Source organism: Taeniopygia guttata, chromosome 1 (assembly GCF_048771995.1).
Source record: "Taeniopygia guttata chromosome 1, bTaeGut7.mat, whole genome shotgun sequence".
Taxonomy (NCBI): Eukaryota; Metazoa; Chordata; class Aves; order Passeriformes; family Estrildidae; genus Taeniopygia; species Taeniopygia guttata.
This window is the reverse complement of record NC_133024.1, coordinates 84,270,783-84,287,147: the sequence shown is the minus strand read 5'-3', so window position 1 is coordinate 84,287,147 and position 16,365 is coordinate 84,270,783. Positions and strand designations below refer to the sequence as shown.

Sequence of the window (16,365 nt, the reverse complement as noted above, 5' to 3'; positions counted from 1 at the left end):
AGGACAAGACTGCCAGATGTAAAATGGAAAGTTTCCAATTTAGGAGCAGCAGAGGAAGAACATGAATTAATATGGAAGGCCCAAATTAGCATTATAAAAATCCTCCAAGCCAAACCAAATGCCATTGAAAATAAACTCAGGAACTCTCCCCCTTCTCTGTTCCCTGCATTCCAAGGAGGATTGCATTTAGAATAACCATAGGGAATTTTAGAGAAATCTTACACTTAAATGCAGAGCAAAGGCTTTAAAAGTTAGAAACTGTATGTGCTTCAAAAACACTATTAGTCATTCTAGAGTCTTCTTCAGTACTACTGTTTAAAAGGAAATAAGTATTTTGGACATAAATTTTATCTTTAGTGAAATTGGCAAAGTTCAAGGCTGATTCTTCAACAGTTTTGAAGCTGGAGTATTAAATGATAATTTATACCTTTTTATTAACTGAAAGAAAAAACAAATACACACACACACACACAAAACCAACAAAATAAAAACCACATTAATAACCAAACACTTTGCAAATACAAAAGAATCCACAGACTGCTGGATTTCCAACCTAGACTACATTTCAGTGCTAGCTTTGTTAGCTCTACATGCAGAGACACACTGTCAGTCTGGGAGTCCAGTACTTATACTGCAATATTCTTTGCAGATGGCTCTTACTGGTCTCACACACATTTTTGTGGCATGACCTGGCAGATATCAGTCCACTGTGGTATTCCTCAAACTGAAGATACATTACGGATTGTTCAGTCAATAAAAGTCTATTACACACTTTAAACTGGACTCTTTGAACCTGGGTGTAGCAGATTAAGCATCAGCACTATTGGACTGATGGCTGGCTTAGCTGTCGTACACCTTTTCTGTTGAGCCTAAATTTAAGAAATCTCCCACAGGATCTGACACAAGGGGATTCCACATAGCCAGGACCCACAAAAAGCAGACATGCAGGGAACTAGACTGAAAATGAATGAGAAATATATGTAAGAAAAACCTGACAGTATTCAGTACATTTAAACGTATAAGGATGAGGAAGAGCAGAGTGTCAAATGATGCAATTAGATGAACAGATTTCAGGACTCTGAAGATAGCAAACAGTGGCATGATGTCTTATGCCACTGCACATCTTATATAGCTGCATGGTATATCTGTAAAGCCTATGCTCCCCTACAGATGGACACTGAAATGCCAGCATAGAAATTGGTAACCACGGGTAAATCAGTAGTACTCAAAATCAGCAGAATAATTTTGCCATTGATCTCTCCGATTCAATCCCTGATCACCTAGTAACATCACCTGCAAGTCTAAACATCTGAACCTACTGGGCAAAACCCAGAAGCCCTATCTGAGACACCTGACAGTGATGCCCCACTTTCATTCTTGTAACATCCATTGATTATGTCAAACACACAATCACCCTCTGCATTTTAAACACACAGTTTGCAAAGTGGTTTTAGTCAATCTATTATTTAGGTACATCCAGGCAAACAGAAGAAAGAACAAGGAGCTTCTTACCTTATGTTTCAACACCCATCTCCAAAAGCTGCATCTGAAGTTAAAGAACAAATAAGATCCCCAAAATAACAAGATTCCCTACATTATGAGGACAGTCTGAAAAACTCCAAACATTGCAGAAATAAAAGTGTAATCAGTCATTCAAAGAAGAAAATTATTTATTGACAACAACTAATCTCTTATACTGTTTCTCAACACTGTTACAGACGATATAAATATATTTCATGAGAATGAACAATGAGAATGAACAATGGCTATTGCTGAAGGCAGAACATGGCAGGAGATGAAACAGTGGGTATTTGGTTATCCCCTTCACCTGACAGGTGAACTTACTCATATCTATGACCCTCAAATAATAGTTTTTAAATAAATAATTAAGCATATTGAGCAGGATAAGCTACTTACTCTTCTACAGTCAAAAAATCATATGGATTGTGCATTGACAGGAAGTAAAATCTATCCCCTCTAAGTTTACTAATGGGATTAATTTCATCTGAACTTAGCTGTGTAAGTGACCATCACATTCAGCTTCACCTGTATCACCACTGGAGAGAGGTAAGGACCCTCTTGATTCAAAGTTACCTAACGTCAGTGTCTCAAATAAGCTGGAAATATTTCCCCTTCCTCACCCAAAACATTCAATGCTCTCCACTGATTTTGGCACAAGTGTAGATTATTTGGTCAGACTGGACATGTACCTTTTAGCTAAAAGACACGTGAAATGAATCTCACATCATGTTCCAGAAAGAATATTACTTATTCCTTTAGGAAAGACCCTTGTAAGGTAAGAGAGAACATAATTAGCACATCAGAGGGCTGAATGGAGCTTGCAAGAGAGCTACAATCATTGGCTCACTACTGTTTACAGGGGAAGCAACTACTGGCTTTTGAGAAGAGTCAAGATACAAATCAGTGGCTCTGTTGGGAGATAGGTATGCCAGTCCATGCTTCTCTGATAAAATTGGAACTTAGGACTGTGAAGGAAGGACAATCTACATGCTCTCAAGCATGCAGATAAAACCAATATATGTCTTTATTCTGGTAAATGGTGTAAGACCAAGCTTTAGCTTCACAGCTCTGCAGTTATAGAGCAGAGGGACATATAGCAAGGAGAAGCTGACAATGATAACATGGGAATCTTAAAAAGGAAGAAAAAGAAAATACAAGAACCATCCAAGCCTCCAAATGTAAATGTAGGCCAATTCAAAAATAATGCACTACAACAGCAGGATGAAACTTAGAAGGATTATACTTGATTTCTTATAATCTACTTTAACCCAAAACAGGTAACATCTTTTTAACATGTTCTGCATCTTTAAGGGTTTGGCTGCCAATTTGCCAGGTAAAATTTCAAAATTTGTTCACTGTCAAATTTTCTGAGGCTTCTTATTCCATGTTTAGATATTGAGAATGTATTCACAGATGTATTAAGGTGACTGCTGTTCTGACCTCACTGTGCTGGCGTCAATATTTTGGGAGCTTTCACAACAAATTTTCCAGTGACTTGCTAGTGAACACACAAAATCAGCTAACATGGCCAAAACAGGCATATTCAGGTTGCTACTGGAAGGTGGGAAGGTGAACAGACAGGAGCTGAGGATATAGGTATATGGCTGTGAGACTCAGAAAAAGCCCAAGAAGCATAAGATAATACACAAAAATAAAAGACCTCTGGTTATAAAAGCTGTCACTTCATAGTGGACTTTCTCGTTTTATTCAAAGTCAAAACTAAAACCTGCATGGAAAATGCAGAAATACCAAATATTCTGCAATAGTGTTCACACACTCAGTGTTGATGTGGCAGCACAAACATGTAAGAACTGAAGTCAGTTATCAGTCAAGGAGTTAAACTCTTCCTTAAAGTAGGTCACTATTTCCAGACAGCCAGAACATAAAAACAAAACAAGTGACCTCCATGCCTGTTAAAATAAATCTCCAGCAGAGTCTGGTTTATGAAATGACTGGGCATGATGCAAATGTTGGCCACTGAACTGAAGACTGAACTGAAGAGTGGCCCAGTTGTCACTCTTGAGAAATTGTGGTCAGACAAGAATAAAACTGTAACAAAATACCACTGGAGATAGAAGTTGTTTCCTACCCTTGAAAACATGTGCCTTGACAGTTCGGGACTGTCCTTTAACCATGTGGCCTGAAGGATGTGGGCTGACCATGGCAGAGATGTTCACCTGCAACTGTACTGAAACAGAGTTAAAATATCGCTCCTGTTGGAGCAAAGAACTAGATGGTAGTTTGACAGCTCCAAAGGGTTAGATTATCCCAGCAGCCCACAGGACAGAACACCCTGTTAGCTGGGTGGCTAGCCTCTTATGGACAGGCTGTGTATCTGTAGCCTTGAAAGATTAAAAAAGAGAAAGATGTTTCTCTCACCTCACATCTGACAGGCACTGTAAGCTCTTACTTTGAAGCCCCCTCACTCCCACTTACTCTACACACAGCAAAGATTAAATCAGTTTGGTCAGAAAATGCAGGTCATCTCCAAATAAATCTGAGGTTTGCTTTATCTAATTTTTCAGAATCAAAGATACATTTGGAAATATACATTCAATAATATATTTGGAAATGTACATTTTCTCAGTTGATCTCAATGATAGAGCTATTCAAGCTCCTCTCCTGCATTTCTTCTCCCCTGCACACCACCACTAGCACCTGCTTAGAAGTTATAAACTAGCATCTTTCACAAGTGTACACTGCGGCTGAATATTGGCAGCGAGTCAACTTTTGCGCTTGATGTGCAACAGAGGAAACTGCTGCCCATAACTACCAAATTTACTTATGAGAGGCAACTGTCCTGGTTTTTAGCAGGCTCCTTTCTTTATGCCATTCACTGAAATGCACTCTCCCTGGTCCACTGCAAGGAGAATCTGTGTTGCTTCCACATTCTGGTGAGACAAAGTGAGGCAGTGACAGTGGGTACAAATCAAGGTCCTGCTGTGGATCTCTTCTGGGTACAAACATGACTGGCTGCTACCACAGCCACGTTAGTGACAATTCCCAATGTAAGAACACTAAGGCTGAAGGTAAGCCATTGAAACTGGTTCACCTCCACAATTATGTGAAGTGAAAGAAATTGTTCTGCTTTTCATGAACTTAATTGCTTTCAGTATATGCAATTGCTAAAACCAAGCCTGCACAGCATAAATCCTGCAAACTGTATGTAATTCTGAAGCTGTGAATTTGGCTTCTCAGTTGCATTGACCTTACTGTGTCCATACACAAAAGCACCCACATTCCCAAAGGGCCTGGTGCTGCAGGGAAAGAGGAGACGTACCCCTGAGACTACTCTTGCATAGAGTAACTACCCCATATATTGGAAGCATGCTGGATTACACAGCAGGGAGATGTGGCACTTGGACTTCTCCTGGTGCTGTGTCAAAGTAAGCAACTTGCCCTTCCATGAGGGTTGTGTAAGCCTGGAGGAGGCACCTGTAAAAGTCCTGCCCAATAACAGGGATCTTTCTTTCTCTAATTAGTACTTCTGGAGGACTGATCTGCTTGTGAGAGGAATGTCCTGGCTAATTTATGCCATGCTAGCTAGTAAGCAGCTCCATAAATATTGATTTTTGCATGGCTGTCATGGGTTTCAATTCTGGTTTTCAGTTCTGCTGACTACATGACACATGGCAGGTGGAATCACAACAACAGGCAAAGTTTAGCAGTACATGCAATTCTTTTATTTTGTGTATTTTCTTTGGAAAAGCACTCTGACAGAATCAAATAGAGCTGTTATTCTTCTGGCCACCTCTAACAATAATCATGGTCTCAAGTTAATAAAGACACACAATAGCAAGGAGATCTGAACACAAGGTGGCCACCGATAATTCTGGGCTGTAGTCTGTTTAGCACAGGAGATTATGGTGTCTCTCTGGAGGGGCAGCGTGTAACAACAAAAATTTATTTGGGAACATAACCAGGTCTTTCAGTGGAGATTAACAGCATCTTCTTTGGCAGTCAGCCAGAGGCATGTGAATCAGCCTACAACGGCTCTCATGACATTCAATACAAATGAAAGAGCTTAGTAACAAGAGTCAAGCATTTTTCTTTTCCAATGAAGAAGCTCAGGCACTTAGAAAATTTACCCTACACCGAACAGCAAATAAACTGCATACATACAGTTGGACAGAGACTTGGGTTCTCTTGTGCATTCCAGCTGGCTACATCTCAGAAGATTACCACAGACATCCCTTGCTACTTGGATAAACTCTACTGCAGAATAAAACTGCTCCCTATCAGTCTAACAGAGGAGCCTCTACTACATCACTCACTGAGTTTATTCACTGCCATCCTGGCTAAAACTGAAGAAAAGCACAAAGACACAGTAAGATAAACAGAGATGCATCTTTCTGAAACTTAAGGAAGGAACACTGACTGCAACAGATTCAGGCCACTACTTCCTGCTTTCAGCTCTTTGTGCACCAAATTCACTCACAGAGGAAACTGAGTAATCCCAGGTAGTTTCCTTTTGAATCACATCTAGTGACATTTGTATTTTGGAAGGGGGACAAGCTTGTTTCTTCTACTGAGCAATGTCTTATCTGGGACATTTTGGGACAAGAAGGTGGTCTTGACTATGGTAGTAGTGGGAGAGACAACCTAATTTGACAGGTGTTGCAAACAAAATAGGGCACCTAAGAGGTGGAGTGGTTGCAAGCAAGTCATCATATGGCTATTTTTGAGGCCACAAGTGGGATTTACTGTGCCTTTGTAAGGATTTGGTAATACTACTGTATCTTTTTCCTCCAAGGCTGGAATTGCTTTCACAGGTGAGCTGGCAAAGGGAAGAAGGGACTGTATTTTGAAATTATAGGAAATGCTGCCCCCATCAAACTCTCTTCTCTCCACCCCTTCAGTTTTGCAGAAAAAGTTAACATTTAATGTACAACAGCCTGCTTTGATAGCTGTCTGAATGCTCCATTAAACATTTTCCACACCTCAGGGGTGACAAATATCCAGTCATAAACTGCAATTTTTCATGGATTTTCTAAGTTATAGGTTGACACAAGAAGAAGTTATCACCCTTTGATCAGTATGTAGAGGTATTACACTCTTTAGCAGCACTCTTCAATGGACACAGCAAGAGTTAAAGAAAAGATTTAAAAAGCAAAGCCCTTTGATTCTGAACATATGGCTCCTAGAAAAACGTTAGCAGAGATTATTTCACCAGCACAGCCCTGAGACAGCAATAAAATATAATTCCATGATGGACAAGTGCCATTATTTGTCGTGACTGTAGTTATCACTATTCATCTTCTATTTACATGTCCATATTTTGTAACAGCACACTAAAATCAAAGCTTCTGCCCCAGTGACAAATGTAGTTCTATCAAATATTTAGCAGCAGACATTTACATGGGCCATCCACAACTCCAGTGAGAGCCAGGGAGGACTGGAGGACAGTAACTGCAAAGAAAAATGTCACCCTTCCATCCTCCCAAGTCCAACATAGTAAAACAGATTTCACTGTTAGGATTGCATATTTGTAATCGCCAGTCTTCAACCTCAATCCCTGGGTGATAGAAATGAGGAAAAGGAACAAAGAGAGGATCACAGGTTTGCAAAAACAATTTTCTGCAGGTGAGCTCTAATACCTTTGTAAATTCTCCTCATTTAAATCAGCTAAGAGTTTTGGCTATCATCCATCATTCCTAGCTTAAGCACCTGTACAGAACTGAAACTCTAGGTGACCTGTGAAGACATCCTCCTAAAGTAAGTGCCTCATTTCCTCCATATTGCCAAATGAGAGAGGTGCCCTAAAAGCCTCTGGAGAGAGGCCCTATTAGCTCCCCTTGGCTAAGAAATCTTCCTCAAAACCCTGCCTGCTCTTATAGACAGACCTGCAAAGTCCATCACAGAGCAACACAAGTCTGCAATTCTCCTGTGTATTTCACTCCTCGACATAAGCTGCCAACTCAAACTCAGTAGCTTCTTTCAATTTATTCAAAGAATCAGGTCTTTTCCATTTCACTCTAGAAAGCAATAATCTTCTGAGGTATTTTCCACTCTCCACAACATCCAGGATTCCTAAATGAAAACTGTCTTCTGTCAAAACAAGCTGCATTGCTCTTCAACTTCTTACTTTAGGTTGCATCATCCTTTGCTGTTTTGTTGTCTTGTAAGTGTTGCCAACTCTGAGCCACAGAGTCATTGATTCTGCAGTGGCTGTATGAGAACGGGTCATCTGAGTCCACTGGGCAGGCAGGAGGAAGAAGGCCAGCTGTCAAGCAGTCAGCAGAGCAGAGAACAGTATTTTCCCTCAGACCAGTTCTTGACATGATCTGCCTGTGTAAGCTGTGCCAGAGCACCAGGCAGTGGACACTGCTGGAGATGTGTAGAACCTCCTCCGGATGAGCTGCCCTAGGCTCTGCCTATCCCTGCATTCTCACTGCCTGTAGCTTTTGCATCATTAAATGCTGCCTGTATCTAACAGAGGACAGGTACTTCAGCAGCCAGGAAAGCATGTATGGATTATACACAAAAAGGATGCATGGCAGAACACACAGTATACAACCTGAATCTTTACTTGGTGACTGAACAACACAGAACATGAGACAGAGGGCTTTTCTCTACCATTAAAGCAAAAGTCCCAGTGTCCATTTGCTGACTTATAATTCAATGTTATTTTGCTGCAGTGTGTTTGAATGCTGTAGTCTGTATTTGAGATGGCTCTAGCAGCTGTATGGAAGGCTGGCAGGAAAGGGAGCCCATCACAGCACAGAGTCCTGGAACTCAGATACATCCCATCTTACAGAAGGCCTCTTTGCAACCTGTGAGCAACCAACCAGCAAGAGTTACTGCTCCCTGACAGTCCTAGGGCAACACAGAACTGCAGCAATGTCCATTAACCTACAGCAGCATTTCTACTGAGGACATCATTTGCATCAAAGTCTGCCCCTACCACAAGGAAGCGGCAAGTAGGGGGAGGGAGAGACAGCCTGGTTTGCTTGAAAAAGGTAGTAAAACTGATAAGGGATCAGCATTAATCCATGTGAGGTGTAAGCTGTCATTTATTACTTCCTTATGCGACATGCTTCAGCATTTTTCCAGAAACAAAGAGACTAAGGAAACAAAGTAAAAGTCAGGATCAATCCCTTGTGTTTCTCCTGGCATGACACCTCTCTAAGAAAACAGCTTTTCTGAACTCACGCCCAGCAACTTCAATGACCTTGATACAAATCTCTCAATCTTGGTACCCTGTCACACGAGTTAGCAAGAATCTTAGCTCTTATCTGCAAAAGTAGCAAGTTTCTAGTCCCATCTCGCTCACTGGAGCTGGAGGGTGTTTAAAAAAGGTGACTTGGTGAAGTTTATAAAAAGCTACAAAAGAAGAAAAAGTGGGCAGATTAAAAACATGTGAGCAAATTACTTTAACCACATGTTTTGATTGTATTTTTTAATTGTGGGAGGGAAGCTTTCCCTAGGAACTGCTGGAAGGTGAAAATAGGTGAGCTGATGCTGGGGACCACGCTTCTGTTGCGGGCTGTAAGCACACGGAGTTCAGCTCTGCATCCATCCAGAAAGCTGTGTCTGAATAAGTGACAGAGCTCTCACACTTCCTTGTTTGCTGCCCCACAGGGATTTGGCCAGCATGTGCCTTTGATGCCAGTGCAAAGGAAAAACCACTCCCAAATTAATCTGTGTAAGTGTCACTCAGCAGCAATCTGAACTCTGCAGTAAAAGGAACAATTCTGACTTTGTAAAAGCACAAGCGTGACAAACAGTGGTGCACTTAGCTGGGACTCACAAAAGACCACAAGTGTATTAACATCAAAGGTACACCTTTTCTCATAGTCACGTCTACTTTTTTGGCAGCAGAGAGGGATATGGAAAATTGCTGGGGGAAAGACATTCCAGAATTAATATCCTAGTACTGGTATTTGTTCATATTTTGGACATCTTCTGCACTGGGCACTTAGTGCTTTTCAACCTAGGAGACACAAGAGCTTATTTCAAACTTTTTTTTTTTTTTAAAGGTTAGATAAACCATCCTTATTATCACTGTTTTACTTTCTGCATGAATAGCCCCTTACAAGACTTTCTGCAATCAATCTTCCTCAACACCAGAAGTGTTCAGAGTTCTACAGACAAGCAAGGCACTAGGCAGAGGCACAGGTTAGCAGTAACTATGTGTGCGCCTTGACTGGGTTGTTTTTGGTTTAGTTTACAGAAATAAGGCCATTTTACTTATGTTTTCATACATGCATATCTACTGGTGGAGGAATATCCCTGGGTGAGACTTCTTACATGACATCAGTTTGTGAAATAACAAGCTGAGTCTGATGATGTTGGAAATGCAGCCTTTTCCGAGTTCTTTTTAGTGTATATTTTTTCTCATGCCTTTCTTGCAATAGGAGAGTTGTTCTCTGTCTCATGCTTACGTCGGCCCAGAAGACCCTCCCAGTCAGTCTGTGGAATCCGAGTATACATTTCTTGGCACGTGTTTCATTTCTTTTAGACTTAGAAGCATCAGAAATGAAACTGAATCTGCTTTCTCAGAAAATATATTCTTCTCTCATTCCCCAGGAAACCTTAGCCTTAGACTACTAGGAGATGACTAGCACTTGGAGAAAAGCAAAGCAAAATTTTGTAAAGCTGGCTTCTAAGCACATAAATGTTGATGCAAAAGTCATTTCAGTCTGATTTACAAATACCAAGGCAGTGCTCTAAATGTATTGCCCAGATCATTAGAAAAACTAATTCTGAGAGAGGTAAATGACCTAATGCTCCATCAAAAGCACTGGGAAATAGTAAAGTCACAGAGAATGATGACACTTGAGCTGACATATAAAAAAAACATTTGCTTAAATGTTCAATGGAAAGAGTGGCTCAAAGGCAAAGTTTGGGTTCACTAATGTCATGTCATGAAATCTCACACACCTAACTGAAATTCAGAAACCTCTGGCCTCTATCCTTCCTTCACTCGTTGATGATTTAATAGCAGACTGCGTGAGTTCTAATGTTATTATAATGAAATTAATGCCTGAAACTATACACGAGTGTAATTTACTGCACACACTGGGAAGTGTTTGCATAAAGTGATTTACTGCCAGACACCACCGCTCAGAGCGGATTTCACTTTCCGCTGTGTAGGTACAGGACTATATGAACTCCTGCAGTTCTGAGTTAACAGTTGGGAGACACCAGTTCCACAAGAACTGGAAGTTTCTTTGGACTCAAAGTGGAAAGGAAAGCCCTCCACAATGGACCTGCTCAGTGCCCTGCGTCCTCACCTCCGCTGGCCGGAGCGCTGGCGCCAGGCGGGACCCCAGCGCTGCTGCCGCCCGGGCGCTGCCGTGCCCTGCCCGCCCGCCCTGCCTCACCTGCTGTACACCAGGCACTCCATGTGGTTGATCTCCTTGTCGGAGCGGTAGCGGCTGTAATCCTCCCAGAGGTCCTTGATGGCCGTGACCGCCAAGATGAAGAGCACGGGGGCCAAGGCCAGCTCCGGCTGGAAGGCATTGACGGATGGCACGAAGTTGAGGAGGGCGATGAACACGAAGTAGACATTGGCCAGGCGGTGGAATTGCTCGAAGAGGTTCTTGGGCAGGAAGGACAATGCCGTGTACTTGGTGGTCTTGAGCCGGTTGCAGGCCAGGACGGTCCTCTTGGATTTCTCCGGCTCGGCCTCAGGTAACAGCAAGCTGGAGCGCACCAGCCGCGTCTTACTCTCCTTCTTCCTCCGCCTCCTCTTCCTCTGCCTCTCCTTCCCCTCCGGCAGCACCTGGGGCGCTCCCTCTCCTCCTGCCGTGCCTTGGGACATCGCTGCCGTCCCGGTGTCCTCGCCCGGGCAGCGCGGCCGCTCCCACGGGCAGGCACGGCCCTAAGTTATCATCGTCCGCCGCCCGCCACGGCTCTCCTTCCCTCTTCCCCTCCGGGGGCGGGCGGGGGGAGGAGGGCTCTTTCCAACTCGCTCCTAGCCGCTCTGCCGGGACCTCTCTCGCTTTCTCCTCCTCCTCCTGGCCGGGGAGGGGACGTGGGCCGGCGGGGAGCCGAGCCCTCCTCCCGCGGGCCTCTCCCCGTCCCGGGCGCGGGGGATGCTGGCAGGGCCGGGGGAGCGGGAAGCGGGAGCGGCGCTTCCGCGCACAGCCTGCCCCGAGCGCCGTCCCGTCCCGACTACACCCGGCAGGGCACTGCAGCGGCGGCTTTTGACTTTGAGTTACGTGGGCAACGGGGAAAGAAGTTCAAGCGGGGAAAGAGAAAATTCCCACTGACGCGTCGGCGCTGCGCGCTGGCCTTTATCCACGGGGCCCCAGCAGCAGCTGGTGGGGTTTTTACCGCCTGACTCTCGGCGGAACACTCTACTTTCTGCCTGAGTCCCGGTGCCACGTTGACAGCCATCCCCGTGCTTAGCCTGGGAGTTGAAGCACAACATCTCCCGGCTTTTCACGTCTGGCTGGTACACTGGCTCTGTTGGCGGCGTCCATGGTGCCTGGGACAACCCCACAGGTGGGAACCAGAAAAATGAGGTTTCCGATGGAAAGCATTAGGCACTGCCACCTCCGCACAGGCCCTGGCAGTGCTGTGCTGTAACGCACGTTCGCCTCTGTGGATTTTCCTATTCCCTTGTGGTAGGGTAGGTCTTACCAGCAAGGATTGGAAAATGCCAATCTCTAGCTCTGTGGTTTACGCTCTGCAGCTTCTGGAGAAAGTTACTGTTATGGGTCATGATGGATAGACAAGAAATACAGAAGAGAAGATAATTTAGATTGGAAGATTTAGTCTAAAATGACAAGTATACAAATGTAGTGAATAAATGCAGAGATTTAAAGAACAAATAATAAAAGAATAATTAAATTATTGCTATTAGGTGTAACATGAGTCTTTACTGCATCACTTTGTTGGGATTTAAGAGCAGACCCTTTAGATATGGGATTCCACAGGCAGTGTGAAAGGCTGCCACAGGTCACTCCAGGCTGTGTCTAACTTGTAGCACAGATGCATTTTATGGGGGGACCCTTGGTCCTGATCCTGTGATATGCCAAGGTGGGATCATACTAAGTACAAAAGTACTTCATACCTGTCAACATGTTTGTTGTTGTCACAGAAAATAGGCATAGAGTATAAACATCTAGTCTTGATATGACATCAGGTGAGGATAGTACTGGGGCATTTTCTGACAAAGTACCTAGTCCCACAACCCAGATGCTGCCATGGCAAATTCCATGAAGACCAAGAAGTGAAAGCCATTTCCCCAAACCTCACAGATTGTATGTGCTGCCGTGTTTTTGTCCTTCCTTCTCCCATTTGCAGTGTGTTTGTAATTGCTCTTTAAAGTGTCTGGCTAATTAGGAGCCCTTTTCTGGCCCTGAGTGCTAGTTCAATGAAATTGGTACTGGTACTGTGTGAAGCCACAACCCTTTACCAATCCTGGTGTCCACTCTTCTGATGCTACTTCAAATTTAGATTTCCTGGGTTTCTCAGCTCTTGGTATATAGACACAGCAAGGTTTTAATTAGTGCAAGGAGAAAAGGGAAAACTGGGTTGTTCTGGTGGGTTGTGGGGTTTTTTTGTGTTTTTTTTTGGGGGGGGGGTCTTTTTTTTTTTCAAAATCTGCTCCTTTGTTGATAAGGGAAAAGTACAAAATGTTAAGAGAAGAAGAAAAACCAAAACAAATTTAAAAATCATCCTTATTTCAATTTTCTGTGGGTCTTTATTTTTGATTTTGTTTCTTTGTTTGCTTACACTTGGGTTAACTTAAAGGGGAAGCTGGAATGAACAAACATCCTTTTTCTGTGTTTTGGAAATTCTGAAATGGGATGAGAAGGACATTTTACCATTGTGCAGTATTCCCATAAACTGAGCTTCATTCCAAGGGCTCCTTGCAGGCAGCAGTAGATACTCCAAAAAGTGAGTTGCTGGAATTTCTGCCACTGGCCTGCCAGACACTGCAACCCACTATTTTGTAGGTCTCTGGTTCATCCCAGACCTCCAGGAACTGAAGCACTGTTCAGGCTTCATTTTTTCTCTAGACGGCCCTCCACCTTGTTTACACAGATTAGAGGAGAAACAACAGTAATATTTGTTCCTTTCTCTTGCCAAAGCACATCACTTCTTAGAATAAACTGTTCATATCTTTATCAATGCCAGGAGACTTACCTGGCATGCCAGGTATACTCAAGTGGCTTGAGTAGAGCACATATGAGTGGAAAGATGGTGCACACACATGTGTTAAGGAGTAGTGGGAGCCTGTGCTGGCAGGAGAAGGAAGCCAGTTGCTCAGTCACTGAGTCCACCACATAAAAATGATGTGTAAGTCATCAAAAAATGGTGTCTAGATCAGGCTTAGCACTGCATATTAAGCAAACTTTCAGTAACTGAAAATAAATGAAGGGTTAGATATGTAGTAATGTTAAACTTTCAGAGAGCTCAAGGCAAGGTAAGAAAAGACAATTCTCACATTTCCCTTAAGCTGCTTGTTTAAGGAAAACACCTGTGCAAGTTTGGAGAGACTAACCTGGTTAGTTAGTCTCTCAATAGTTAATTGTGGTTACACCTAGAGCTATTGGCCAAACCTGTGACACCAGATATCGCAAAATTGCCAGTTACAATCCCACAATTATAAGAAATAGTCAATTAGTCAGTAGGCTAGACTTTAAAACCTGTTTTACTTGCATAGTTTTGGAGTGCTCAAGATTCACATTAGCAAGATTTCTTCTGGAATGGAGTAACAGTAGACAAGCTTAAAGATATTGAACAGAAGCTGAAAGTTTTTATGCAATTCCCATGAGCTGAATTTTGCAAACAGATGTAGCAACAGAAAGATAACAAACAGTTGGGTGGTATTCTTTGAGGAATTATGTATTTATTTTCTACATTGTTTATTTAAAAGCAATTTAAAGCCTTTGTATTTGAGTACATATTGGCAGAGTTAAGTGCCACCCTTGGAAAGTTTCACTACTAAAAAAACCACCAAAAAACAACGTAGAAAGCATTGCCACACAGCTTTTTAGCATTTTAGCTCTTGACCACACCCCACTGGTCAAGAGCTAAAAAGCTCTTGTCGTATCATTGAGTGGGACTTTCTCTGTTGCTAGTAAATTGCTTTTTAACTGATACAGACAAGCCGAAGTATTGCAAAGCAGTGCCATGAGGAAAGGATGTTGCACCCCTCTGCTTTCTGTGCAGTCATACGAGGAATCCAAAATTCTGGAAATTTATACTAAACCCTGACAAAATGTAATCCATGATAAATAAAAACAAGCGTTAACCTTACTTCAAAAAGATTTTAAAAACTAATGTTTATTAGGCTTTTCTAGCCAAAAATCTTGTCAATGTAGACACTGCCAAGAATTTAGTCCTTCCTTTCCATTTGCAAATAAAACTGTGCAGAAAGAGTTTGAGAAAGCACGAATATTTGTATCTAAACTCATATCTGACCTCTCCCTGCCCACACAGTTAACTGTGTGAGGTTGGAAATAAGAGGCAGGCAGGCAGCAAAATCAGCTTTCAACTGGTACAAAACAGACATGCACAAGTCTGGCTTTAGCTTTTGAGTACAAAAGGACAAGTATGTTGCTTTTGTTGTCAACTGCAGTACACCTGCATCTCCTTTTTATGGAGTCTTCTGGAGGAAAGGAGGTGAAAAGAAATTTGCTTTAAAGCATTCTGGATGATGCATGGATCCAACAAAGTATCACCCTCAAGAAACAGAAGTAAACTGCTTTGAAAAGCTGGAGGAGCCAAGAGCCAAAGACTAGATTTACTGGATAACCTGAACTCAAATGTGGACTTTTTACTAAACTAAAATGTGGACTCTTTACTATTTTTCTGGGTCATTGGAGTCTGTCTGCAGCCAGATTTCTGTCTGTCTGCGGGTGATGTCTGCAGATTTCTCTGTGCTCTAATTGTTCCCTGGACCCACTGATGTCTCCTTCCCATCTAGAACTCTTCCTCTGTTGTCACATGGCTTTTTCTCAGTGTCCTTAATCTCACTGCATTTTGTTTCTTATTTCTCCTGCAATTAACCTGAATCCAGCCTCTGATGCCCAATAGCTCTTGAATTTCAAGCTCTTTCCAGAGCCTTTCCCAGTGCCTGACTGTTTTTTTCAATTGTGCACAGTTTCTTCAGAAAATGAAAAAGGAGAGATGTTCTAAGCATCATTTATGCTGATAATATATCTAGTGAGCTCTTCGATTGCTTGGGCCACTAAAAGCTGAGCCTTAAGGTATGGCACTGCCTTTAAGGCTAGAAGGAACTACAGGATTTTCTGGCCCAAGATACTGTATTAACTTGGCCTTTTAGATGCCACACGTGCTGAAGCTTGAAATCATTATTGAACTGTTATGTGGACAGGCTGGTTGCTCAGAGATCAGATAACCAGTTTTATTCCTCTTCTCAGGGTCCTCAGCCCTGATTATGTTTGAACTATTTTTTATGGCATGGGGTTTTGTCAGTATGCAAGAATCATAACATCAATCAAAAATGCCTTTAGCCTGATGGTTGTGTGAAACAGTTAGAAATTGGCATCCACCTGAATGCTAAGGTTGAAAACACCATAGACATAGAGATAAGATCACATATATATTACTGATATAATAACGCCTGATTAGACTTGTCATGGCTTTTGAAAGCTTGGAGATACCATTATCCATTTTAACAATTAGCTTCTTCCTACCAGAAGAAAGTGAAGCAAACCTAATTTTAACATAGTCTAATTTACTAGGCCACTTTTGTAATATTTATATATTACATATATATTGTAATATTTATATGATCCTAAAATAAAGATTTCCCATGTTGGATATTGCCAGAAACATCTGTCAAATTACTCATGATTCTCCTCTAGTCTAGATAAGTTATTTTAATATTAACATTCTTAATATTATGGAACCACCCAG

General features: G+C 42.3%; 1 protein-coding gene across 2 annotated transcripts in view; it reads right to left on the bottom strand.

Moving 5' to 3' along the window:
• ATP10A (ATPase phospholipid transporting 10A (putative)) overlaps positions 1-11,666 on the bottom strand; it is a 109,094-nt gene extending 97,428 nt beyond the window's left edge. For both annotated transcript variants that reach the window (XM_030277866.4, XM_072932311.1), the window contains exon 1: positions 10,848-11,666. In XM_030277866.4, the coding sequence (XP_030133726.4) occupies positions 10,848-11,287 (440 nt within the window). In that variant the 5' untranslated portion in view covers positions 11,288-11,666. The remainder of the gene's footprint in view (positions 1-10,847) is intronic.
• Between the last annotated feature and the right edge of the window lie 4,699 nt (positions 11,667-16,365).